This window comes from Malus domestica, chromosome 08, assembly GCF_042453785.1.
Source record: "Malus domestica chromosome 08, GDT2T_hap1".
NCBI classification, from domain to species: Eukaryota; Viridiplantae; Streptophyta; class Magnoliopsida; order Rosales; family Rosaceae; genus Malus; species Malus domestica.
In genome coordinates, this window is record NC_091668.1 from 187924 (window position 1) to 214307 (window position 26384).

Consider the following 26384-nt stretch of genomic DNA (forward strand, 5'->3'; position numbering starts at 1 on the left):
AATGGCGTCGTAGCATTTTTATCGACGTTGTGCGTACCGATTAATGCTTACTCTCGATCGTCATGCATACAAAGGCTAAAATCAAATCAAAGCAACAAAATTGGGGAAAATAAATATATTCTACACAAAAGTTAATTAGTTGTTCGAGGAATTTGTTCACTCTTGCTTATGAGTTGCAGAAGTGCATTTGCCTTCCTTTGACCTCTACTGGTTCCACTCCTTGTGATCTCTACCAAATGCTCATACACACCAAACTGCAGTGCGGCAAGTAAGAAAGAGTAATTGCTTGACCCCAACTCGAGAAGAACTGACGTTGCACATTCCTTGTTTGGGCGTTCCTTCCCCCATAAATTCCACTAGAGTTTCAATGAATGAAAGCTGTCCAATCTCTTGTCGTCCATCTGGATGTGATGCAACAAGTAAGAAGATGGAGAGCGCTTCATCGACCATGCCCAAGTTTCGGTCCTTGAGTAGCTGGTAAAGGGATACCACATAGTTAATAGCTTTTACATCTGTATTTTTTGGTTATAACAGTCTTGTAACTAATCTCTGTGTTAAGAGATTAAATTAAGTATAATTAGTTACTAAGCCTAATTAGACAAATGTATATAAACTGAGTTGTATTCCTTTCTCATTAAGAAAGAAATAATAAAAGATCTTCTTTTCTTATATGGTATCACCGCCTTTCTGCTTCACTGCCTCTCGATCCTTCGATTTCTATTCTTCAGCCATCGCCACCGCCACCGCCTTCGCCTCTTGATCTTCTTCGTTCTTTGATCTTCGGCCGTGGCGTCTTCGACTTCCTCTCCTGGAGAGCCTGAATTTGTTCCTTCTCATCCTGCAAATTCTTTCCCCAATTTTGCACCGATGAACCCTAATTCTTCTAATTCTTCTTCGATCTCATCAATTTCTTCCATAACTGTTCAGAATATTAGCTGCATGGTCCCTACAAAGCTCAAGCGTGATAATTACCTCGTCTGGAAAGCTCTATTTGCTCCGATTTTCCAACGATACAAACTGACCAGCATCGTTGATGGCTATGAAGTTTGTCCGCCATCTTATGTTCTTGATGCATCTGGTCACAATATTCCGAATCCTGCTTTCAAGATTTGGTATGAAAAAGATCATAATATCTTGATTTGGTTGAATTCTACGCTTTCTGAGGATATAGTTCCATTCACAGTTGGTGTCACATCAGCTCGAGATCTATGGTTGAATCTTAAGCATCAATTTGGTGGAGTCTCTGCCGCTCACATTCATCAACTTCATTCTCGTCTTCACTCTGTGCACAAAGGCGATCTCTCTATCTCTGATTATTTGTAGAAAATTAAAGGCCTTGCTGATTCGTTAATGGCTGCTGAAGCTCCTATCAGTGATCATGATTTGATTGTTGTTACTCTCAATGGAATGCCTGATGAGTATGAGTCTTTCATTGACTCAATCATGCTCCGCCTTTCGACCACAACATTAGATGAACTTCATGGATTGCTGATCAACAAGGAGGTTTTTATGCTTCGCAAGAAAAAAGGTGTAAATTCTTCTGCTTTTGAGCCTTTTCAGGCTTTTGTTGCGCAGTCTCAACCTCCACTTCTTCCTACACCACAGTTCTACAATTTTCCTCAAGCCTATGCGGCTCATCAGTCATTCTCCAATCCTCCACCAAAGTTTTCTAACAACAATCGTGGTCGCGGTCCTTTTCAACGTCGTGGTAATGCTCATAAGAATTTCAACAATTTTCATGGTCATTTTCCAATTCTGAGGATTCTCATAGCAATTACAGGAATAATAACAACTCTGGCAATCGCAATAATCCTGGTGTTAGTCGCAATAGTTTTGGTGGCAAAACTCCTTGCCAAATTTGGAACTCCTTTGATCACGAAGCTCTGGATTGTTATGAGAGAATGAACCCTGCTTTTGCTGGCAGAATTCCTCCTGCAAAGTTAGCTGTTATGTGTGCTCACACCAGTTCTAAACAATCTCCAACTACTTAGTTGATGGACTTGGGTGCCACCTCTCATATCACTAATGACATTTCTGCTATCCAATCTCCACATCCGTACTCTGGCGAAGACAAGGTGTATATTGGTGATGGACAAGGTATGGCTATCCATCACACTGGTAATTCTACAGTCTCAACACCAGTTGCTAATTTCAGATTGAGTAACATTCTTCATGTTCCACTGATGAAATTTAATTTGCTCTCTGCTTATCAATTCTTGAAAGATAACCATTGTTCCTTGACCCTTGATTCTGATGGTTCTGAAATCAAGGATCGTTCTTTGGGGATGACACTTTTTCGCGGTCCAGTTAAAGACAGATTCTATCCCTTTCATGGTCTCTCTACTGTTCTTGCTCCTCATTCTGCGTTCTTCAGTACCAAAGAATCGTTGAAAACATGGCATAAAAGACTTGGTCATCCATCTTCTGCTATGTTTCGGAGAATATTAAATAAGCGTAGTCTTGCTCACAGTGGTGACAAACTTGTATCTTTCTTTTGCACTGATTGTGTTATAGGCAAGAATCACAAGTTGTCTTTTTCTTCTAGTACAAGTTCTGTTTCTACTAGTTTAGAATTGCTCCATTGTGATGTTTGGGGTCCATCTCCCATCCCTTCTGTCATTGGCTACAAGTTCTACTTGTTAATTGTGGATGAGTTTACAAAATATACCTGGATGTTTCCCATGAAATATAAATCTGAGGTGTTCTCTCTTTTTGTCTCCTTCAAAGCTTATGTAGAAAATATGACTGGCAATAAAATCAAAGTCTTAAGATCAGATTTAGGGGGTGAATTTACCAGCTCGCAGTTCAATTCTTTTCTATCTTGCAATGGTATTTTTCATCAATATAACTGCCCTCACACACCAGAACAGAATGGATGTGTAGAATGAAAGCACAAGCATCTCACTGAGACTGCAAGGACTCTTTTGGCTTCTTCTCGAGTTCCCCATCAGTTCTGGGTTGAAGCTTTTTCAACTGCCCTGTATCTCATCAATCGATTACCAATTTCTCAACTGGACAAATCTCCCTGGGAACTTCTATTTCGTAAGTCTCCAGATTATTCAAGATTGAAGGTCTTTGGTTGCAGCTGCTATCCTTGGCTGAAACCGTATACTTCTTTTAAACTGGATGGCAAAAGCACTCATTGTGTTTTTCTTGGTTACAATTTTCAGCATAAGGGATATTGGTGCTTGGATATTCAAACTCAGCGCCTTTATATTTCAAGACATGTTCTATTTAATGAAGGGCACTTCCCTTTTCATGATGCACAGAATCTTCTGCCTTCTTCAATGTCACAAGGCTCGAATTCTTCTTCTTCAACCTTCATTCTTCCATTTCCCATTCTTCACATGCTCCAACACCATCTGCAACGTCACCAGTCCCACCTTCATCACCTGTTTCATCTCTGCCGTTTTCATCTCAACCTTCTCCTCCCCCTCCATCTTTACATTTGTCCTCAAGCTCTTCCTCTCCAACTCCGTCAAATATCCCCACCAACTCTCATCCTATGATTACCCGATCCAAAGCAGGTATTTTTAAACCTAAAGTGCTCTCTGCAACCAAACATCCAATTGCTATGGATAACTTTGTGCTTACTACTTATCTGCAAGCATCCAAACATGCTCACCGGAATCAAGCTATGTTAGAAGAATTTCAAGCTCTTCAAAGCACAGGTACTTGGACTCTTGTCCCCTATTCTCCTCATCAAAACATTGTTGGTTGTAAATGGGTATTTCGCATTAAGCGCAAACCCGATGGCACAGTTGATCGATACAAAGCCCGTCTTGTAGCCAAAGGGTTTCACCAACAAGAGGGTATTGACTTCAAAGAAACCTTTAGTCCTGTTGCTAAACCAGTGACTATTTGCATCTTATTAACTCTTGCTGTTCAGAATGATTGGTTCCTAAATCAGCTTGATATTAGCAATGCGTTTCTGCATGGATTATTGAAAGAAGAGGTGTTTATGCAACAACCTCCTGGTTTTGTTGCTGCTTCTCAACCTTCCTCTGTATGCAAGCTGAATAGGTCTCTTTATGGCTTAAAACAGGCCCCTCGGGCCTGGTATGACAAACTGGGTCATGCACTTCTCTCACTTGGTTTTGCAAATTCTAAACTCTCTTTTGCTGTTAATCAAGTGTGTCAATTTCTTCATTGCCCCCGAGATACCCATTTCCAAGCAGTCAAACGTATTCTACGGTTTCTCAAAGGTTCTGTCGATCAAGGTATCTGGTTTAAAAAAGGTTATCTGCCCCTTACAGCTTTCTCGGATGCTGATTGGGCCGGCTGTGTTTTTTATTGAAGATCAACATCTGGTTATTGCGTTTACTTGGGTTCAAATCTCATTAGTTGGAGTGCTAAAAAGCAGCCAACGGTTGCACAATCTTCAACTGAGGCTGAATATCGATCTCTTGCTCTTACGGCTGCCGAAATCACATGGATTTGTAAGATTTTTAAAGATCTTACTTTTCCACTCTCTCACACTCCTACCTTATGGTGTGCTAATGTGTCTGCCATTTCTTTGGCTTCCAATCCCGTGTTTCATGATCGTACGAAACACATTGAGATTGATTATCACTATATTAGGGAGCTTGTTCTTGCAGATCTCATCATAGTTTTGTATGTAAATACTGAGCATCAGATTGCTGACGCTATTGGAGCTGGAATTACCGCGGCTGCTGGCACCAGACTTGCCCTCCAATGGATCCTCGTTAAGGGATTTAGATTGTACTCATTCCAATTACCAGACTCATAGAGCCCGGTATTGTTATTTATTGTCACTACCTCCCCGTGTCAGGATTGGGTAATTTGCGCGCCTGCTGCCTTCCTTGGATGTGGTAGCCGTTTCTCAGGCTCCCTCTCCGGAATCGAACCCTAATTCTCCGTCACCCGTCACCACCATGGTAGCATACAAAGTCTCTGTCCAAGTCATGGTTTCACTATCTCCAGTCCAAGCTTTCTCTGGGTGCTCCACCGATTAGCTTGAGGGGGTGTAAAGGGATGCCACATAGTTAATAGCTTTTACAGCTGTATTTTTTGGTTATAACAGTCTTGTAACTAATCCCTTGTGTTAGGAGATTAAATTAAGTATAATTAGTTACTAAGCCTAATTAGACAAATGTATATAAACTGAGTTGTATTCCTTTCTCGTTAAGAAAGAAATAATAAAAGATCTTCTTTTCTTATAGCTGGAGTAGTGGCGGTACAATGCCAGCACTAATGGCCCTCCTTTTGTTTGCTTGGTTCAGAGACAATTTAAACAGTGCCGTGACAGCGTCTTTTTTTACCTCTGATCGTCCCGTCCTGCAACAAATCTACTAATGGCGGAATGCCATTTGATGACCCCACAATTACTTTGTTCTCATCAATCATCGACAAGCTAAATAAAGCTGCTGCAGAGTTCTCTCTAGCTTCTGTGCTTCCATTCTGCAAGACTTCTATAATAGCTGGAATGGCTTCTTATCTGGTTATCAGTTTCTTGTTTGTTTTGTCAATCGATAAATTCAAAAGAGCCGTTACTGCATACTGTTGAATTTTAGAACCTGGATAGGAAAGAAGTTGCACCAGTGGTGGGATTCCTCCACTTTTGGCAACCAAAATTCTGTTCTCTGGATTCTCTTTAGAGATCAAACGAATCTTCATGGCAGCATTTCTTTGCACTTTTAAGTGACTTGAGGACAGCTGATCAACCAAAGATGAGATCTCCTCTTTGTGTTCGGTGGAGGAGCTTTCCTGGCCTGTGGAAGTTTCATTTTTCGGGAGCTGGAAGTTGTTCTTCTCACACCACTGCATGATTAGATTTTTGAGAGCGTAAATTGGTGCTAGTGACAGGTGAGCCAGAGTCTGCCTGGTCTTGGGACATGTCCTATGATTGGTGTCCAGCCACTTTTGTATGCTTTCTCTGTTATACGTCTTCAATGAAATAACCAAACCCAAGAAAGAGGAAAAACTAATCAGTTTCCATTCTGTTAATATAACATTTTTAAATGTAACCTGTGCACAAGTTTACTTTCTCTACGGAAGATATGCTCCAACTCACGTGACACGAGTAGACGGAAGACGAATATATACCAGGGAAACCTAGTTAGTGCCCATTTCATGTAAGCGAATCACCAGTCCACTTGCAACAATAACAGGATCCGTCATTATTTCTAGCGTGATTGGACAGAGGAATTCATGAGGGATCATCAAAGACGGGCACTTCTCGAGCATTTTAGGCATAACAGGGTCGCCAAGGACATTGGTCGCTTCCATTCCTGCTATTTGTCTGAATTTGTTTAGAAGATCAATGATTTGCTGCGTAGTCTCTGCACTTGGCCCTCCTCTCTCTTTATCATTAACCAGATTCCTCACAGCTATTGTTTCTATCTTAAGGTTCTCAGATTTTTGCAGGTCTAGCTTTTGGGCCAGCCTCTCTATAATGGCACTATCAGCATTTCTATCTTCTTTTTTGGGCAAAACCACCATAATATCCATTGCGAGTTCTATGTCCTGCGTATCCATTTGCTTCCTCGCTCGTCTAAGTTGCATGATCATCAGTTCAACCTGAAACAAAGTGAAAAAGTTCGTCTAAAAGATTACCAAGCTCCGAATTAACACCACCCACCCCGAAACAATCAAGAACAAGTTTTTGATACACAAACTTATATCAAACGGGTGCAATGGATGAAGATCTCTGTGTATGAAAAATGAAATAACACAAGGGAAGCATTATCGTTAGCTTTGAAACGAAAAAAAAGGCAACATATATGTATATACCTGTTCCTTGACTTCATTTGAGATGCAAAGTTCATCAGGCAAACCTTCTAAAGCCTGACCGAGTCTTTCATGAACCGCATGAAATCTAACCATGATTGCCTCGCTTTCAAATGCCTAAATTACCACAACAACAAATAATTAAATAATTCACAGTTCCGAATTTGAACATGTATTAACTTTCAAAAGGAAAAAGCCTAACCAGATAAATTTTGCTCCCCTCATGACAAGTTTTGAGCAATTTCTTGGCCATGAGAAGCATCATCTTCAAATTTTCCAACCAAGCGGCACCCCTCTCCGGAATTGGCTTATCGAGCTCCCGCGTCTCTTCAAAAAGCAGCAGCAAGAGCTTCATACGCCGCACCAGGTTATAGCATTCTTTCCTCTGCGTCCTTCGGTAGTCTCCGATTTGAACAACATATTCAATCACACCCTCCGCAGTTTCATCTCTGATCTCTTCTCCGCCACCTCCACCTTCACCTTCGCCCTTGATCTCTCCTTCCATTACCATGGGCCTCCACCTTTATACATATATGTATACGATATGAACCAAAAAACAGAAGCCTAGTTTCTTAAGAGTAATTTTGACTTCAAATCACGAGTAGCGAACTAGCAATAGCATTGCCCTAGGGTTTATGAATGCATCATTTGCCGCTGGAAGCCGGGTTGAAGATAACGAAACCCTAACCTTAATGTCCATGGATTCCTTTTGCAGGTGCTCTGTGTGTTCGTTCTTGGTGCCTGTCAGAAGCTTTTCGCGGGGTTTTCGGGTCTCTGGCTTTTTAAATTGGAAAATACACTGAGCCTAAAATAGAACGCTATTTGAAAGTTGGTTAGTTTCTGACTAACTACTTTTGGGCTTCCCTTGCGGTAAATTGCCAATTGCCGCACTACTCTCACATAGCATTAGCATTAGTATTACACTATTACTCTCTCTCTCTCTCTCATATAAGTTATATTTAGAAATACTTTTTATTAAAGGCACATTAACCCTACATACTTAATAAACCCTACATTTACTTTTTAAATTAAATTTTTTCTTAACACACCCCATGCATTTTCCAATACTACCCTCACACCTCACATATTATACACCCCACACCTCACATCTCACACACCCCACAATTATCGACTAATTAACCACACATCAAACTCTTCATCTCTTTCAAACAAAAGAATAATCCACATTTTAAAGACAAGAAAGATGAATTAAATTTTTGTATAATCTTCATCTTGTCATTTGATTTATAAACATCCGTCAAATTTTATAGAAAAATCACGTTGGATTCTAAGAAGCCTGATGAACAAATGGTAGGAACTGTTTTTATAAGGTCATATCAGTTCCAAATAGCCAAAAAACATTCAATTTCTTCATCATCAAACAACCACAAGAATATTACATCTAATTACATCTTAAAATTTTCAACATTCTTCAGTTTTCTTCCTATTTCTTGGATTCCAATTAAAGTAGGGCTTTGCAAAATGTCAAATTTTTATTCCATTATTTAAATAATTTCTTGAATATGAAAACCAACAAATGAACAAGGAGCAAAACTCGATTTTTTGTTCCGTTCATCAAAGGATATATTTTCATCAACTTGTTTGTGTTTTTTAGGGCTTTGTTCTACAATGGAGAGTAATAGTAGCTATGAGGGCTCGAATAGTTATTTCATATTAGAGTTACAAGCTGTTTAGTATTACATTTTTAAGTGAGGTGTGTTTGTACCATACTTAGGGCCTCCGTATTTAGATCTTGTATAAATACTCGGGGGACTTAAATGTAATTATGTAATAAAGGAAATGGCAAATATGTAATAAGTAAGGAGCCCTTATTCTATAAAATGACCATTCACCCTCACAATTAGGGGGATGCCTCACTCTCACCCTCAGAGGCCAATTCCTAGGCAATGAGAAGCCTCACTCTCACCCTCTCATCCTCTCACAAATAGAGAAATACAATATCAGTGTGGACGTAGCCCAAACATTGGGGTGAACCACGATACATCTTGTGTTATTTACTTTCTTACAGATTCACGGTCGGATTTATGTTGTTCCAAGACCCATCCGGTTTTGTGCATCAACATTTGGAGCCGTCTGTGGGAATCGACACGAAAAGCTATGTCGGTTCTCTTTCATTTTTCCATCTCACCACCGTCCACCGTGAATCTACAAAAACCCAACAACCCAAAGCTTTCCCAGAAAACCCACAGAGCCACCACATCTCTCACTCCCACTCTAACTTCTCTGAGTCCACGGAAGTTGTTCTCAATCTCATTTGTTATTCCTGCGGCAAACCTTGCCGATCCAAAACTAAAAGTGATTTGCACACCAAAAGAACCAGATCGAGTTCGCCCTCTGCTGTAAATCCCGCCGTCCAAATGAGAGAACCAGCGAGGCGGTCCACCGTCAAGAAATCCTTTAAGCTCAAGCCTTGCTCTTCCGCATCGAGTGGGTCTTCTTCCAGCTTTTGAGGTCCGGTCTTCGAGTCCAAGGAGGAAGACTAATTTCACACCAGGACAAATCTGAGGTCCGGTCTTCGAGACCACCGACAAATTTGAGGCAGAGACTTAGACACGCTCTCCCTCTGCATGCATCTTTTTGCCCAACCTACCAGCCCCGGACACTCCACCATGCACAGGTTTCCACAGGTTTCCAGTGCATAGAACCAGCTATAGAAAGGGATAAGTGCCACATCCACTAGGCCAAAACTCTCACCCTCGAAATAGGTCTTGTCTCCTAGCTCGTTTTCCAACAGCTTAAAGCACTCTATCAGTTCCTTCTTTGCTGCCTCTTGGAGGAATGAGGGACCGGAAAATTATGCAATACAGATGGAGGAATGAGCGAAGCTTGTTCAAAAGTGCAGCAACGTTGGCGGGTGGAGAAAACACACTCACCCCAAGAAGCTTCACCAACCGGACAATTCTCTTCGAAGAGTGTTTGATGTGCTTAAACTGCAGGGTATGACGGTGCTCTCTCGAATAGAAGAGAGTTTGAAGATGAAAAGTAATTAGCCTGAAATGGTTAAATGTTCGTCTGGGGTGCCTGAAGCGTCATCGGTTACAGTCGGGTTGGATTTGCCGTTAAAGGAGTTGAAGATGAAACTCCTTAAGGATGAACAAGTGTCTATGCTTGTGCTAAATGCTGCTGGAGGATGCGAGAAATCCTTGCTGGAACGAGAAACCCGTCCTCAACGTTGACGACCCATCCCACCTCTCCCACAAGCTCGTCGACGTTGTCGCTTACAATGACAGAAAAATCGATCATTTTCCTCCCTCCTTCGACGGACTACCGGCGTCTCTGTAATTGCACCGACGACCCATGGCGAGATGCTCGATAGCCTGCCTTCATCCTTATCCTCTTCATCTCAGATCCGAGACCGATGCGCCCTTCAACCTTCTTACAGCTCTCGAATCACATATTCCATCAAGTTTATCCACCTCCGAGTTCTGCATGTCACATTTCCGTGCATGTTTGTGTTCTGTGGTAAGAGCCTCGAACAGGGAAAAAAAAAGTGGAATAGGATAGTGCTAAAGTGAGCTTGTTTCAAAGGTTTAAGGAAAGTTATTATTTGCAGCTTCTTTTGGCCAAGAGGCTTTGTTCTCGAGCTACTCTTGGTGCTGAAACATTGTTCTTGCACGAGATTACTACTCAACTTGAGGTTACTGATGCTGAGACGGTGTCGTATCGGCTATAGGTCAGTGGCCGCTTGTCTTACACTGACAAGATATCAAATGGTTTCTACAACATTTTAGGGATGAATCCATATCTCGCGAGAGGAAGGTAGAGACGAACTCCAGATATAGTGAGAGAGGACAAAACTGCCACGGATTTTGAGGTTCGATGACCGTCGTCGATGTTTGATCGTATCTGATCTCCGCCATCCGTCGGTTTCTGATTCCCTCTCGTCTCAGCGGTGGTGGATCTCCGGTAAGGCTCCACCGTCTGGTTCTCAATCTCGTGGTCTCTAGGAAGCGATCAAGATGGGCCATGGCCAACCCCAGTACCTCGACAAATTGCAAGGAAGCAGATCAAAGATGCTCTGTATGCTACAGACGACCTGCTGGATAAGATCAATGACCCATCCCCTGCATCTTCATTTTCTGAGAAAGCAAAAGTGGAATAAAGGAAAAGAGAAAATAAGAAAAGCAAAAGATAAGCTTCCTATTATTATGATTCTTTATGCCTGGAGGTGGAGAGACAGAGAGAGGTGCACCAGAAAAGAGAAAAGAAGAAAAGCAAAAACAAAGCAAAAACAAAAAAACCGAGAAAAAGCAAAAAGCAAAAGGGAGGCACATTGGGACACTACAAAAAGCAAGGAATAAACCCCACCAGAAAGATGTGATTTACTTTTCTTGTTTTTGTATGATGTGATTTATTTTTCTTATCTTTCGGAGACATCTGTATAAACCCCATCAGAGGGTAATAAAAATAAATAAATAAAAAAACGTCAAGCCCAAAATAATGGGCTGGACTGATATGTGGAAGGCCAAGACCCATATGCCCAAAAGAGCCAGGCCCTATGGCTCCAAAATTATTCGGCACCAACCAGAAGATCAAAAGTATGCCCAGTACTTCAAATTATACATGAGCATTACTCATGTCAATCATACATAAACATTCATGAGCATCACTCATGTCGACATTCATAAGCATCACTCATGTCAACATCCATGAGCATCACTCATGTCAATCAACATAAACATTCATAAGCATCACTCATGTCAATCAGCTTTAAAATCTTCATTTACAGAGCTCTAGCTTCAAAAGTTTCATTTACAGAACTCTAGCTTCGAAAGCTTCATTTACAAAAACTCTAGCTTCAAAAGCTTCATTTACAGAGCTCTAGCTTCAAAAGCTTCATTTACAAAGCTCTAGCTTCAAAAGCTTCATTTACAGAGCTCAAGCTTTAAAAGCTTCACTTGCAAAGCTTCACCTACAAAGCTTCAGTGCAGGGTATACAAATAACGTCTCCGAACAACCGTCATTTCGGCCCATAAATGGATTCAATTTAAAGTCTCCAGCCAACAGACTCTATTGACCGAAGACTTGGGGGACTACACTATACACCATTTATTGCGCCTCAACTGGGCCTCATAAAAAATACTTGGGGGACTTAGCCCATTATTTATGTATTGAAGAGCGAGCCCTTATTCTATAAAAGGGACTTCCTCACTTTTATTAGAAATCACTCATTATTCATGTACTGAGGAGCGAGCCCTTGTTTTATAAAAGGGACTCCCTCACCTTCATTAGAGAGCATCGCCGCCAGTTGAGCAACTGCCTCACCGCGAGCATCACTCCTTACCCATTATTCATGTATTGAAGAGCGAGCCCTTATTTTATAAAAGGGACTCCCTCATCTTCATTAGAGAGTATCACCGCCAGCTGAGCAACCGCCTCGCCGCGAGCATCACTCTTAACCCATCACTTATGTATTGAGGAGCAAGCATTTATTCTATAAAAATGACTCCCTCACCATCATTAGATAGCATCGTCGCCAGCTGAGCAACCCCCTCGCCGCGAGCATCCACTATAGCCCATCACTTATGTATTGAGGAGCGAACCCTTATTCTATAAAAGGGACTCCCTCACCTTCAACGTCACAAGCCGAGCCAACCAAGGCAACATAAGCCACAAGTAGAGCAGCATCGCAACATGTGCTACTTCTAGTTAAGCATCATTTCAGATTGAGCAGCGCCTCATATCGAGTATCAGTTCTAAACAACATCTAATTACTTCGGCCCACACATGGACTGAATTTCAAGTCTCCAGCCAAAAGACTCTCTTGACTGAAGACTTGGGGGACTACTGTTTGTACCATACTTAGGGCCTCCATATTTAGATCTCGTATAAATACTCGGAGGACTTAAATGTAATTATGTAATAAAAGAATGGGCAAATATGTAATAAGTGATGAGCCCTTATTCTATAAAAGGACCCATCACCCTCACAGTTAGGGGGATGCATCACTCTCACCCTCAGAGGCCAATTCCTAGGCCATGAGAAGCCTCACTCTCACCCTCTCATCCTCTCACAAATAGATAAATACAATATCAGTGTGGACGTAGCCCAAACATTGGGGTAAACCACGATACATCTTGTGTTATTACTTTCTTGCAGATTCACGGTCAGATTTATGTTGTTCCAAGACCCCTCTGGTTTTGTGCATCAACAAGGTGTATTCAACAACATGTGTGATGTTAAAAAAAAAAAAAAAAAAAAAACCCTTTATTAAAACATTATAAGATAGTACAAATAATAGCTTAAAATGTACTATTGTTTTTAGATTGTTCGCCATTGAACATGCTCGCCATCGCCAACGTCGTGGATCTTCATTCACATCCCTCTGTCATTGGAGCTTATCGCCATCATCCAACCTGACACAAATCGAGAGCAAATGAGCCTCATGTTTGGTCCGGCCAGCCATATGTCAAAATTCTTAACTAAATAATACCACTTATATTTAAGTGATTTTGCATAATTAGACCTATCAATGAATCAGCTTTTGATGCGAATTTAATCTGAATTTGATGTAACTAGTAGGATTTGGTCACGACCAATTATCCGAATAGATTTGAATTTGATATTCCAACTACATTTGAAACCAGATATAAGTCAAGAGTGATCCAATCCGACTTAGTAAAACATATTATTTGATTTTTATATTATTTATCACACACAATAGTGTAATGGTAATTCAGGTTTTTATGCAATAAAAATACATATCTCTATTAATTAATGAAATTCTCTTTGCCAATCAAAAGATGGTGAAAAGACTACTGATGGTCAATAATGTAATTTCACAAGTCTAAATTTTACTGTTTTTTATTGAAGACACACATATAAGTGATGTCAAAATACCTCTAATATAAAAAAATTAAGGGTAAAGAACAAAAAACTACCTCAATTATTGGTGTCATGACACTTTCATACCTCATCTTTTAAAATTGACAATGCCATACCTCATCTTTAGAATTTGGTCCAATATTATACCTTCCGTTACTTGGCCGTTTATTTTTCAGTTAAATGCTGACGTGGCTTGATCCAGATCCCACTTTCTATTAAAAAATATTATTAAAAACTAAAAAAAATGATTTAATATATGTTCGTTCCCTCCCCCCCCTTCTCTCTCTTCTACCCATCTTCATCTTCTTCTCCCTTCCAGTTCCCTTCCTGCAACCCAGAAAAAAATGAGGAAGAAGAAGAAAAAAAAAAACCAAAAAATACCGAAACCGAATCTGCAACGAAGAAAGAAGAAGAAGAAGATCCCTCATCTTCATCTTCTTCTCCCTTCTAGTCCCCTTCTTGCAACCCATAAAAAAAGCAGGAAGAAGAAGAAGAAAAAAAAACGGAAACCGAAACCGAATCTGCAACGAAGAAAGAAGAAGAAGAAGAAGATCTTCTTCTCCCTTCCAGCCCCCTTCCTGCAACCCATAAAAAAAGCAGGAAGAAGAAGAAGAAAGAAAAAAAACGAAACCGAATCTGCAACGAAGAAAGAAGAAGAAGAAGATCCCCCATCTTCATCTTCTTCTCCCTCCCAGACCCCTTCCTGCAACCCAAGAAGAAGAAGAAGAAAAAGAAGAAGAAAAAGAAAAAAAAAAGAAAAAAAAACCCAAATCTGCAAAAGAATGAGGAAGAAGAAGAAGATGGGAGAGAATCGAAACCGAATCTGCAACGAAGAAAGAAGAAGAAGAAGATCCCCCATCTTCATCTTCTTCTCCCTCCCAGACCCCTTCCTGCAACCCAAGAAGAAGAAGAAGAAGAAGAAGAAGAAAGAAGAAAACCCAAATCTGCAAAAGAATGAGGAAGAAGAAGAAGATGGGAGAGAATAGAGAGAAACAGGGGGGAAAAGAAGGAGGAAGAAGAAGATGGGAGAGAAGAGAGAGAAAGGGGGGGAAAGGAATGAAAATAAGTTTTTTTTTTAACATTTTTTTATTATTTTAATATTTAGAATTTATTAAATGATTTTTTTTTAATTTTTTAATAGAAAGTGGAATCTGGATCAAGCTACGTCAGCATTTAACTGAAAAATAAACGGTCAAGTAACGGAAGGTATAACATTGGACTAAATTCTAATTTTAAAAGATGAGGTATGAAAGTGTCGTGACACCAATAATTGAGGTAGTTTTTGTACTTTACCAAAAAATTAAAATTAAAAAAAAAAACCAAAAACAAAAACCTCCCACTCCCTCCACTTTCTCTCTCTCTCTCTCTCTCTCTCTCTCTCTCCTTCTCATTTTAAAAAAAAAGTGTTTATACACACATAAAATGTGTAGGCAAATGCTAGTATTTATTATTTTCTTATCATGTAACATGAAACTTTTATATAAAAATAAAATAAAAATATAACAAAAGAATCAAGTTACAGATGGACCCGAAGACGGATCCAGGGTGATGCGATCCGACTTCGACCGGTTTACATGTATGTGTAATCTCTATGTGTTGTAATGTGTAACAAAAAGAACTAATAAAGCTGGCTAGTAGAGTAATAGTTATAGTATTCTTATTTTAATTTTTTCCAAAAACAAAGATTAACAGTAATAGTTATAGTAGAGGGAAAGGAAACTCTTCGGATCCCTTTCACCTAATTCACCAAGTTCAGGAATTTGAGTTATTGAAATTTGATCAAACGGCTAAAATTATTATAACTTTTAAAGTGGATCCATGTTTATAACCGTTTGATCAAATTTCAATTGCCTGAATCTCCGAAATTGATAGATTAGGAGGAAGAGATCCGGAAATGATTCCTTTTCATAATAGAGTAATAGTAATAGTTATAGTATTCTCTTCTTACTTTTGGACCTATAAAAGTTCAGGTTTTCTTTACGAGGATTACATAAATTCGTAAATTATGTTCGTTTATCATATATTATGCGAAAAAAATTTAATTTAATTTTTTTAATTAAAAAATAAACATAAACATAAACAATATATAAGAAAAACTAATTGCATGATTTATGATAAACAAACTCAATTGACGATCTCGAAGATACTCCTAAAGAAGATGGGGAGAGTCCTGATTAGGGTTGGGCACGGGCCGGGCCGGGCCGGGCCCAATTTTGAAGGAACCGGACCTTACCCGTTTTAAACAGTAACGGTGCGGGCTGGATCGGGTAGAGAGATTTTGAGTTTTGAAACCGGACCTAACCCGGCCTGTTTGAAATGGGCCGATTCGGGGCGGGTCCACGGGTCCAACTCTTTTTTTTTTTTTTTGAATTTATACTATAGTGCTGCTCTGCATTGCAACAACACTGGAATGAAATTAGCAGACTAAACCGGCCAACATCCCTAGCCATTGGACTAGCGGTTCTTCGCCTGAGCAGTTCGACCAACACCGCGACAAACGCGGCGGAAATGAATGCTTGCTTGTGGCCTAAAACATCTTCCAAGTACCTTTTAGCCTTTGCCAAATGCATCTTCCTGATGGCATGGGCAATCTAAAACAGATAAACAAATACAAATTTTAACAATCGAATCAAAACAATCTAAGCATAACACAAGCAATCCAAGATAAACAGATTTGAAAATTACAGGAGTTGTTTTTTAAAACTAAGGTTGCACTGCACATCAATTCTTACATATATATATATTCAGTACATCAATTCTTGAATACACACACACACACATACTCACACACATAATCGATTCAAATTCAATTTAATTCAACAAAGTTTCAAACTCAGTCGATTCAAATTCAATTCAATAAAAGATTTGAAATTGGAGCATAACAGAGGCCAAGGTTCAAGAACCCAACAAAATCCCTAAATCTAGAAAACCCTAATTTAATTTTCAATCCTAAATCCCTAAAACGTAATACCTTAAAACTGAAGAGGAGTAGAGTCGTGCGCTGCAAATATGGGTCTGAGTCAGACGGAGGAGATGACTGGTTCGAAATCCGGTTGTTTTACATCCAGGTTACCCCCTGCGTGACTGGTAGCGTTCCCGACCACCTCAAGCTCCGCCACCTCCGACGCGAGATTGGGGTATCGCTTGAAATCAACAGGACCCGGGTTCCGGCGTCAGACTCGGCATCGCTCATGCTCCGTCGCGATTGGGTCGATAAGGAGTCGTCGGAGGTGATGTACGTCAGTATCGATAGCGTGAGGGTCACCGGTGGGGTTGAATTCGAGGTGTACGAGAACAATGATATGGTTCTGTGTGGGTCTCTGGAGCGGTGGAGGGTGTTTGGATCAATGGAAATGCGCAGGGATTGAAGAACAATTCGAGAACGGGTGGAGCTCGGAGGAGAGATCGAAGTCTGAGAATCTGAGTGAAATGAAAGGAGTTGGGATGAGAGATGAGAAGAGAGGCCTCAAATTCTATTCCATGCTAGAAACGGGCCGGGCCGGGGCCCGTTCCCTTTTATTTTAAGATCTGGCCCGCTCCACTAATTTCATATACCCGAACCACCCCGCCCCGTTTTGTGTTTAGAAATTTTGGACCCGCCCCGAACCTGAATTACCCGTCCCTACCCACGGTTCCTGTACCCGTTTGCCCACCCCTAATCCTGATGGCTGGGCAATGAAATATGAAGATGAAGTGTGTGCTCCTGCTTTGCTGATTCGACCAAAAAAAGCATGAACAGCTGCCACGTACCCACCATAAAAAGAAAATAAACAAAAAAAAAATTGTGAAAAAGACAAGACGATGGGCAACCCATCAAGTTCGGAATATATCTCTCTCTCTCTGAAAATTGAAAAAGGAAAGGGCAATTTATATACCGATTGTTTTCAAATCAGATGAATTGGATTTGTTGAAATTGCCTTGGATTTGTTTGTTTAAAAGTCTCTGCGTGTTGATGAAAGTTGAAATTGCCTTTCAATAGTTGTTGGTCACGGTCAGTCAGTCGGGAGGAGCCATGAACGATTTGCTTCGGTGAGATAAGAAGCAGCTCAAGAAATATTTTCAGAGTTCTGAGGTGGGTTATTTGATTTTTTTAGTTTTTTCTTAGGGATTTGTTATCGTTCATTTTCGTTATGCATGCATACATACAAAAATACATACATACAATACATACACACATACATACATACATGATGCACAAACAATTACTTCACCCCCACCCCATATAGATAGATAGTCATGGCCTTCATTTGTCGTTTCTGGGGATTTTTCTGAGGTGAGCTGTGCTTGCTCGAATGCAGATATATTTTGTTTTTGTATTTTGTTTTCGTTTTTGGATTGATTTGATGATCCTATTTGTCCTGTTCGTGTGTTTGGATAAGGACTGATCTATGATGCACGGATACTTCTGTGTGGTCCCGTATCCCGTATCCGATACTTGATCGGATACGATACTTGCCCGATACTCTCGGATACTCGTCTGACACGTATCCTGGTTGATGGACACGAATTTGACATGATGGATATGCATATCCTACATTTAGGATACACGTATCCTGCTTTTAAGATACATTTACACTTCCAAAAAAAGGTAATGAGGAAGAGAAAATTAATAGGAGACATCTATAATTGAAAGTTGCTAAATACAAAGAGCTTCCCTCTAATTAAAACCATGAATACGACTCTCACATTTCTTCTACTGTATAAAGAGGATTAGATTTCAAACTTTCCTTATCTAACAACTCAAATGTACTTGAATTTGAATGATGAATTATGTTTTAAAATGTATATTTTTGTTGCTATATACATTTTCATTTGCCGTATCCATAGCGTATCGTATCTTAATTTTTAGAGATTTTCCGTATCGCCGTGTCGTGTCGTATCGTATCGCCGTATCCGTATCCGTATCCATGCTTCATAGGGACTGATAGACAGCGATGTGTGAATTGTGATTGATGATGATGTTTGTGATTAATTGTTTTCGACTTTAGTGTTTGGGTTCAGATATTTTGTGGCAACTTGACTTGAGAGGATGGAATTGGTTGGAACTTGGATTATTGGAGGAGGCTCTTGTTCTTCTACCAATTTTTCAACTGACTTACGCCCTCTTTAAGAGTTAGGATTCGTTTCAGAGTTGTGTTGGTACTTCCAAAATCAAGTTGCGAATTTTAGCACAAGGTCGATCAGTTCATCCACTCTGGTCACGTGCTTTTGATTCAGTGAAAATTTGATACTGAATTCACTCGTCCGATTATAATAGCCACCCAGTCAGTCAGTCAGTCATGTTTTAAAATCTAAAATGGATGTTTGTGTTGTTGCCAAAATCACACCCTGTCTGTCCTTATTTTCCAGATGGTCAGTCAGTCAGGGCTCTAGGTACAAGACTGTCCGGTCCCTGATCCATCTCTGCGATTGAATGGTATTCTGTAATAAAAATTGATGATGGATAAGAAAGAGAAAAAGTTCCTTACAGTTGCCCCCTTTGAGTGTGCTTGGCGAAAGGATTTAAAATTCCGGGAATCCGGCCGGGGTTGCGTGGCTTTTGAAGCGTTTGCTCACAATGATGTAACACTGGTGTTTCGGGAGAATGTAGGAAGCCAGCACTATCATTACAAAAGAGATAATAGTCCTCACTATACTGTTATACTGGGCAGTCATAGGAATAGGCGGTTGAAAATTGAGGTAGATGGGAATACTGTGGTGGATGTGGAGGGTGTTGGTCTTTGTTCTTCTTCTGCGTTTCAGAGCTACTGGATCAGCATCTGTGATGGTTTGATCAGTATTGGTAAGGGAAAATACCCTTTTCAGAATCTAGTCTTTCAGTGGCTAGATTCGCATCCAAATTGTGCTGTTCGTTATATCGGGCTTAGTAGCTGGGATAAACATGTTGGTTATAGGAATGTCAGTGTATTGCCATTAACTCGCAACCATATATCCTTGTGGAAGCATGTGGACTGTGGCGAGTACATATGTGAGGATGATGATGAAGAGGAGCTGGAGGATGAACGAACGGCTTATGAGAAATGGGGGATTGAAGATTTTCTTGAAAATTGGGAGTTATCTGATGTTCTTTTCATCGTTGGTACTGAAGAAAGGCCTGTACCAGCTCACAAGTCTATTTTGGTAGCATCTGGTAATTTCCCATTGACTTCTTCAGAAGATATTCTCCGCCTGAAGGGGGTAGCTTATCCGGTTCTACATGCACTACTTCAATATATTTACACAGGCCGAACACAGGTACATATAGCTTAAATTATGGGGAAATCAGAAATGCATATCTGTTGACATATCAAAATCATATCTAGCATGTTAACGTAAAGAAATTACAAATATATGTTATTTTACGCCACAGATGCCCCTGCATCCCTGACAAGCAGGTATATTACATGAAGAACCTTTCGCTTATTATTTTTTTGCATGAGATTCGTCTCTCTCTCCCTCTCTCGCACACACATATTTACGTATATATAAGAGAAAAGATCACGTGGGTGGTTTGTAAGTCAGCTTAATCATCCTTATTATTTGATAGAGACTAGTATTCTAAATATTCTTCCTTTGTCAGTTCTAATTTTGTTACAGAGATTGCAATTCTAATAGGTAACATGGCTCTGTTTGATATAGATTCCAGAACCACAACTTGGTTCCTTGAGGGCTCTAGGCTTACAATTTGAAGTGATTCCACTAGTGAAGCAATGCGAGGAAGCCAGGGAACGGTGGAAACTAAATAAAAAGTTGTTTGACTTTGGAAAAAGTGTGGAATTGTCATATCCATACACTCGACCGAATTGTTGCACAGCCTTCCCATTTGGAGTTCCCGTTGATATACCGCGGCTGAAACAATTGTATTTAACAAGAAAGTACAGTGATGTAAATATCTACATTGAGGGTCATGGCCTTATTGCCCGATCACATAAAATTATTCTTAGTTTATGGAGTCTCCCGTTCACAAAGGTGAGCCAATTAATCATCATTCTGCTCCATTTTATTCTATTTTATGTACACCCTTATGCTTCTCAGATAAACCACATAAGCACATAATTGTCGTAGAGAGGAAATGCATTGCTATACGAGCATAATGTTAGTTTAAATGTGATCTAGGGGTGCATTCTTCTCTGTCCATGCTAATTTGTTTTCTTAAGTCTCACGGATGACTTTTCTATTCAAATGTTTCATTGTGCAGATGTTTACAAATGGAATGAGTGAAACAATATCCCCGGAAGTTATTTTAAGAGACATATCACCTGAAGCATTCAAAGGTTTGCTTGAGTTCATGTATAGTGGGGAACTCAGTTTAGAAGCTACTGTTGATTCTGGTGCCTTATTACTCCAACTCTTTCTGTTGGCCGATCAATTCGGAGTTACTCTCCTTCATCAGGAATGCTGCAAAAAACTTTTAGAATACCTCTCAGAGGTAGTTTGATAATCCTTATCTTACAACATAGTTTAATTCATCTATAGTGGTTCATATCGTGCCTATTTTGTCAGTTTTACAGAATGTCACTTGCATGACTAGAATAAAAGAACGGGGAAGTGACTTGCAGTTTCGGACTTCTGAAAAGAACAGAAGAGCTTTTAAAAATGAATTATAGAGATTTTGATACATCTCATGTGCATATTATATGCAGGGATGGAGTTCTAGTGGAAGAAGTCATACAACAAGAATTTTACTAATATCAAGTTTAATGGACGTGGAAGCAGACTGTTTGGGAAAAATAATTACATTGTTGCTTTGAAGCTAACTGTTGATGTTTGTTGCAGGACTCAGTGTGTCTGGTCCTTCAAGTAGTTTCGTCGATTCCATCATGCAAACTTATTCAAGAAACTTGTGAGATGAACTTTTCGATGCACTTTGACTACTGTACAACCGCAAGCGTTGACTTCGTTTTGTTAGATGAGACAACCTTTCGCAATATCATTCAGGTAGGAGTCACTGTTTAAGTCACTAGTATATGGATAGCTTAAGGCTCAGGATTAATACATCAGGTCATGTATACAAAAGGACTGACGTAAGAGGCCAGTGAGGTTGAAGTTGGAAAGGCGTCCTGTGGGAGGGAGTAAGTTAACCAGCTTAGTGAGAGACCAGTGAGGTTTACCTTGTGGCAAGGGTGTAGCTGCGATTTTAACTTTAAAGGGGACAAAATATAAAGCAAAATTAAAAATGTTCCTTGTAGTTGTAATGAGTATTATTGATTAAAATACCACTTGACAAGATTATAAACCCATTACCTTTCTACACAAGATTTGAGATAACAAGAGGTCTTGAGCTGTTGCTTTTGCAAATCTTAATAGAAGAATAGACATGACTTTCATGATTATTGGAGGCTACTTCTAACTCTTTTATCCTATCACGTGCATAATTTATTGGGAAGGATTCCACTGCTTAAATGTAATTATGTTTCTATGTTACTTTTGTATTATTGTCTATATAACAAGGGGTCTTTGAAAATCCCACCCGCAACCTTAGAATAGCTCTGGCCCTGCCTTGATTGCAGCATCCAGATTTGACTGTAACATCTGAAGAAAAGGTTCTCAATGCAATCTTAATGTGGGGTGTGAAAGCAAAGGAAGAGTATGGGTGGGAGATGATAGATGAAATGATGATACACTGCACCCCGGAACTTCTTTTTGGGGATAGGCTGCAGACAGTTAATCACCTTCTGTCCTTTGTTCGATTTCGGTTGCTACCCTTGCCCTTGCTTGAGAAGGTATGTGGACCCTGGGTATAGAGATGTATCACTATTCTACTGAAGACTAGAATTTTTTTGTCTGACTACAATAATTTTGCAGTTGGGGAAGAGCAACATTGCCAGGCATAGTTCTACTTTCAGTAATCTTGTGAGTTGGGCTTTCCTGTGTCTTCTTATTTCTACGTAAAAATGATTATTGTTCCTAAATAAAATTTTTTATGCTGATATCACAGGTCATGGAGGCCATCAATTGTATCAAGCATGGACTGGCAAGGCCAGAAAATGAGCATAAGTGAGTATGGAGTATTGGAGTTAACATTGTTGACAAAGGGTGTATGGTGTTCATGCTCTGGGTATTTAGTAAGCTAACATAGTCTTCTTTTTCTAGTCTCAGAATCCAACATAGACGATCTAGTTATAAGGAACTCCAGTACATATGCGACGGGGACAGCAATGGAGTTCTGTACTTTGCAGGGACGTCATATGGGGAACATCAATGGGTTAATCCTGTTCTGGCTAAAGTATATTCTTATATCTTTGTTTCCTTTTTATGACTTCTTAAGTGTAATCATTTTTAACACAGTTGCCCATTCTTTATAAATGCATGTTCCAGAGAATTACTATTACAGCAAGCAGTCCCCCTTCCAGGTTCACTGATCCCAAGGCTTTGGTCTCAAGAACTTACAGGGTACGGTAAATATAAATATCAAATATGGTATGTGAGGAATCGAAATAATATGACAATGTATGGCCACATCAGGGAACATCTTTTGCTGGGCCACAGATAGAAGATGGACACAAAAGCACGTGGTGGACAGTTGATATTGGTGCAGATCATCAGGTATATCTCCGTATGTTCGATCTGCTTCAGTTAAAAAGTACCATGGACGTGCTTTTGGCATATAAACATTGTCATATGCTCCATTCTGGTAGAAAACAGGGATCCAATAAAGTTGACGAATTCAAAGCCTATACAGTGTGCCTAATTTTATTCATATGTGGACCACCTTCCTGTCTAGTACATTGGTGTCGTAATTTCCTCTTGATGGGCATTCTGATGAATGAAACTTGGCTGATTTTCAGCTTATTTGCAATAACTACACCTTGAGGCAAGATGGGTCCAGGGCCTACATGAGATATTGGAATTTCCAGGTAAAGACTGGGAAATGTGACACATTGCGGCATTTTTATTTTCATTTTCAGTCATGCTTGTTCTTCGTTTTGGGGGTGTTTACGAATATTGTGGGACACGGAGGAAACAGTATGGAGTAATCCTGTTGTTGAATATGTTACTATTCTTATAGGGATCTCTGGATGGGAAGACATGGACAAATCTGAGAGTGCACGAGAATGACCAAACCATATGCAAACCTGGGCAGTTTGCATCATGGCCCGTTATTGGACAGAACGCTCTTCTTCCGTTCAGATTCTTTAGGGTTGTTCTGACAGGTCCTACAGCAGATGCTTCCAACCCTTGGAATTTCTGCATTTGCTTTTTAGAACTATATGGTTACTTCCACTAATTTTTAATATTATGTGTGGTGTTTCCTCAATTTCTGTAAATTTCTTCGACCAGCTTTATGTCATGCATATGTATCCATTATCCATGTGTATGTTACTTAAAACTGTTGGAATAAAAATGGCAAGGGAGGAAAACCCTTCTTTTCTTTCAGTTGATTGTGATTCACCATGACGGGGATACTTGTCACGTTAATCTGGTTTTGAGCATGTCGAAAAATGCCACAGCTACTCGAAAAATGAAATGTTTATGGTATGCAGCAAGACTGGCCGCCTTCCCTTGCCTTCGGGTTTCCTTCTCTCTTTTTATAACTTGTGAGAAAATAAACAGAACAAATGCTACCAACTCTGAAGATTTAGATTGAAATGACGCTATTACATCAACAATATCAACTACATGGAAATCGAGTACATGTAAGAGTCGAAAAAATGTAGCATCCAAAACATAACATGCATACAAAACGAGAACAGCCTGTCAAGAAACCCTTTCTCCGATTTCTCTCATCTCCCAAAAAATGTCTATTCTTTTACACCGAGGATTCTGAAGGGTAGCACAACGGGCGGCCGATTACCTTCGAACAGGTGGTACAACACCCCTACCGGCTGTCCCACGGCCAGCAGCTTGAGCCTGCACAACAAAATATATTTTATTCAAACCCAAATCCATTTATCCTTTTCTTTTCTATAAATGAGTTGCTCAATATTTTCAGAGTTTTGTATCCCTATGCCTGACCTACAAGACTAAATCAAGGAACTCTCTATTTCTCACTACGCTATCTTCTGTGTTGTCTCCACATTTCTCACACATGAATGTTCAAATGTAAGGCATCAAAAGCTTTCAATTATTAAACTCAAATAGAAGACTAAAAGATTCCATATTATTACGCTTTTATTATAGACCCACCATCTGAAAACGTTCCGTGGACAAAAGAGAAACTGCATTAAGATTCAGTAAAAATGAGAAGAGCTTACCTTAGCTCGCATTGAAACAGCTCTACCTCTGCTGACTCCTAGTGAAGCACCCTTGCCCTACCAGATTCAGAAAATCAAAATGTCAGTAAAAAACAAAATTCATCACAATCGCAAACTCGATGATCATTTAGACATGGAATGATACCTTGATTCTAGCATCCAGGCGCTTGAACATTGGAGCATTCTTTAGCATGTCAGGTATGACCATAAACCTATTAAAATTTCAAATCAATATCAGTGAACAATCATTGGAAGTAGCAAAGCAACACAACTAGACCAAATTATGAATGGGTGCTGTCAAACAAAAAAGTAATCCGTTATTATATACCTTACTTTGCTCCCTCGGATAAATACGTGCTCAAGCTGTGAAACTTTTCCGTCCTGTAGATGAGTCTACTAATGTCAAAAACAAAGATAAACTAATTGTCCAAGCTTTGAAAATAAAAGCGGCTTAGTAACATCCTACATAGGATATTTTTCCATCAATTTCCGTTTCTCTTATTTTCAAAATTGATCATCAGGATGTATAGCAAGAAAAAAATACACATTAAGTGCTTGGTTCAAGTAAACTTTTTTTTAGTTTTAGAGGTATCATGGAGACCAAACACCAGTTGAAATAAAACCAATTGTTCAAATTGTAGTGTGTGCACCAACAGTGATAGAGACTTGTAAAGCCATTGCGAGTTTAAACCTTACTGAACCTACTCCAACATTTTGAAACTGGGAAACTGGGAAACTGGACCATCTCTTAAGATTCTCCACCACCACCACCACTACTTTCCGAATCCTAAAAAATGGAAACAATCATTCAGCTTCATCTAGGGAAATTTGCCTAATAGGGTGCAGAATTCCAATTCCCTTACCTTCCAATCCAACTATTTCACCGGCTTTTCAGCCTACACTACTAGTACAAGTTCATGGTTTTTTTTTTTTTTGATAATTGTGCCGTCAGATTCACTAAGAGAGAGATGCAGTATCAGTGCAAGCGCTTGAAATCTAGGGTTTTAATTTAAAAGATGGCAGCGGAGATCGCAGTCTTTGAAAAGAAGGCAAAAATAACAGCACATTGAAGATACTACAAACGAAGAAGAAACGATAGATGATAGAGACTGGAGTACCTTGGCGGTGTAGGTGATGTTCTCGAGCTGACAGTTCCAGTTGTCCTCGCACTCGACCATGCTTCCTCTGTAAAGCTCACCGCTCTTGAGCTCCACCGTCACCACGTGCCCTGACGCCTCGTGAAGAAGCTTCACCGGAATTCCCAAACTTCTGCTCATGATTCACTTACTGACTGACTGTCTTCCTCTTCTTTTCGTTCTGCAAAACCCTAACCTCGAACCGTCTTTCCTCCCTCACTTCCCCTAATTTATAGGGTTTAGGGCTCCTTCTTGTCCTCGTCCAAGTGTTGTTGCAAACTTTATGGGGCCTAACTGGTGAGGATATTATTTGGGCCTTGGCCCAATACTCTTTTTTAGAAGAAAAGAAAAAATATTTTAAAATCACAGTACAGTGGAGAAAAGGAAAGAAAATAGAACTAACGGGCAGCGCGCAGTCACGTGGATGCTATTCTTTGTTTCCAGCGGAAAGCAATCGCAATCGCAATCAAATAGGTTG

At 39.9% G+C, this 26384-nt stretch overlaps 4 protein-coding genes across 10 annotated transcripts; 2 read left to right on the forward strand and 2 right to left on the reverse strand.

The window, feature by feature from the left end:
- Nucleotides 1-9: 9 nt before the first annotated feature.
- LOC103440177 (U-box domain-containing protein 15) lies at nt 10-7393 on the reverse strand. The gene is given in 7 exon segments (XM_070826959.1): nt 10-330; nt 332-478; nt 5188-5279; nt 5281-5907; nt 6109-6540; nt 6754-6867; nt 6953-7393. Coding segments are annotated over 7 exon segments (1920 nt in total). The 5' UTR covers nt 7262-7393; the 3' UTR covers nt 10-131.
- Nucleotides 7394-10737: 3344 nt separating this feature from the next.
- Nucleotides 10738-16964, forward strand: LOC139198280 (uncharacterized protein At1g01500-like). The gene is made up of 2 exons (XM_070826754.1): nt 10738-10791; nt 16581-16964. Exons 1-2 carry the CDS (start codon nt 10738-10740, stop codon nt 16962-16964), a joined length of 438 nt encoding a protein of 145 aa, XP_070682855.1.
- A 291-nt stretch (nt 16965-17255) lies between these two features.
- LOC103440190 (BTB/POZ domain-containing protein At2g30600) lies at nt 17256-23952 on the forward strand. 7 transcript variants are annotated; one of them, XR_011583758.1, is made up of 13 exons: nt 17256-17668; nt 18946-19830; nt 20215-20544; nt 20774-21004; nt 21352-21513; nt 22086-22298; nt 22381-22428; nt 22514-22572; nt 22669-22801; nt 22887-22968; nt 23041-23121; nt 23364-23432; nt 23585-23952. XR_011583758.1 is itself a non-coding variant. In XM_008378858.4 (13 exons), the coding sequence occupies exons 2-13, from the start codon at nt 19033-19035 to the stop codon at nt 23801-23803; spliced, it is 2418 nt and encodes an 805-aa protein (XP_008377080.1). In that variant the 5' UTR covers nt 17256-17668; nt 18946-19032; the 3' UTR covers nt 23804-23952. The 7 variants fall into 7 exon arrangements, 5 of the variants coding, with proteins under 5 accessions (XP_008377080.1, XP_070683063.1, XP_070683062.1 ...); XR_011583759.1 differs by having other exon boundaries at nt 23065-23121; XM_008378858.4 differs by having other exon boundaries at nt 22894-22968.
- Nucleotides 23953-24135: 183 nt separating this feature from the next.
- Nucleotides 24136-26316, reverse strand: LOC103440189 (small nuclear ribonucleoprotein SmD3b). The gene is made up of 5 exons (XM_008378857.4): nt 25889-26316; nt 25099-25151; nt 24916-24982; nt 24771-24827; nt 24136-24426 (listed from the first exon to the last, which is right to left on the reverse strand). The coding sequence occupies exons 1-5, from the start codon at nt 26045-26047 to the stop codon at nt 24367-24369; spliced, it is 396 nt and encodes a 131-aa protein (XP_008377079.1). The 5' UTR covers nt 26048-26316; the 3' UTR covers nt 24136-24366.
- Between the last annotated feature and the right edge of the window lie 68 nt (nt 26317-26384).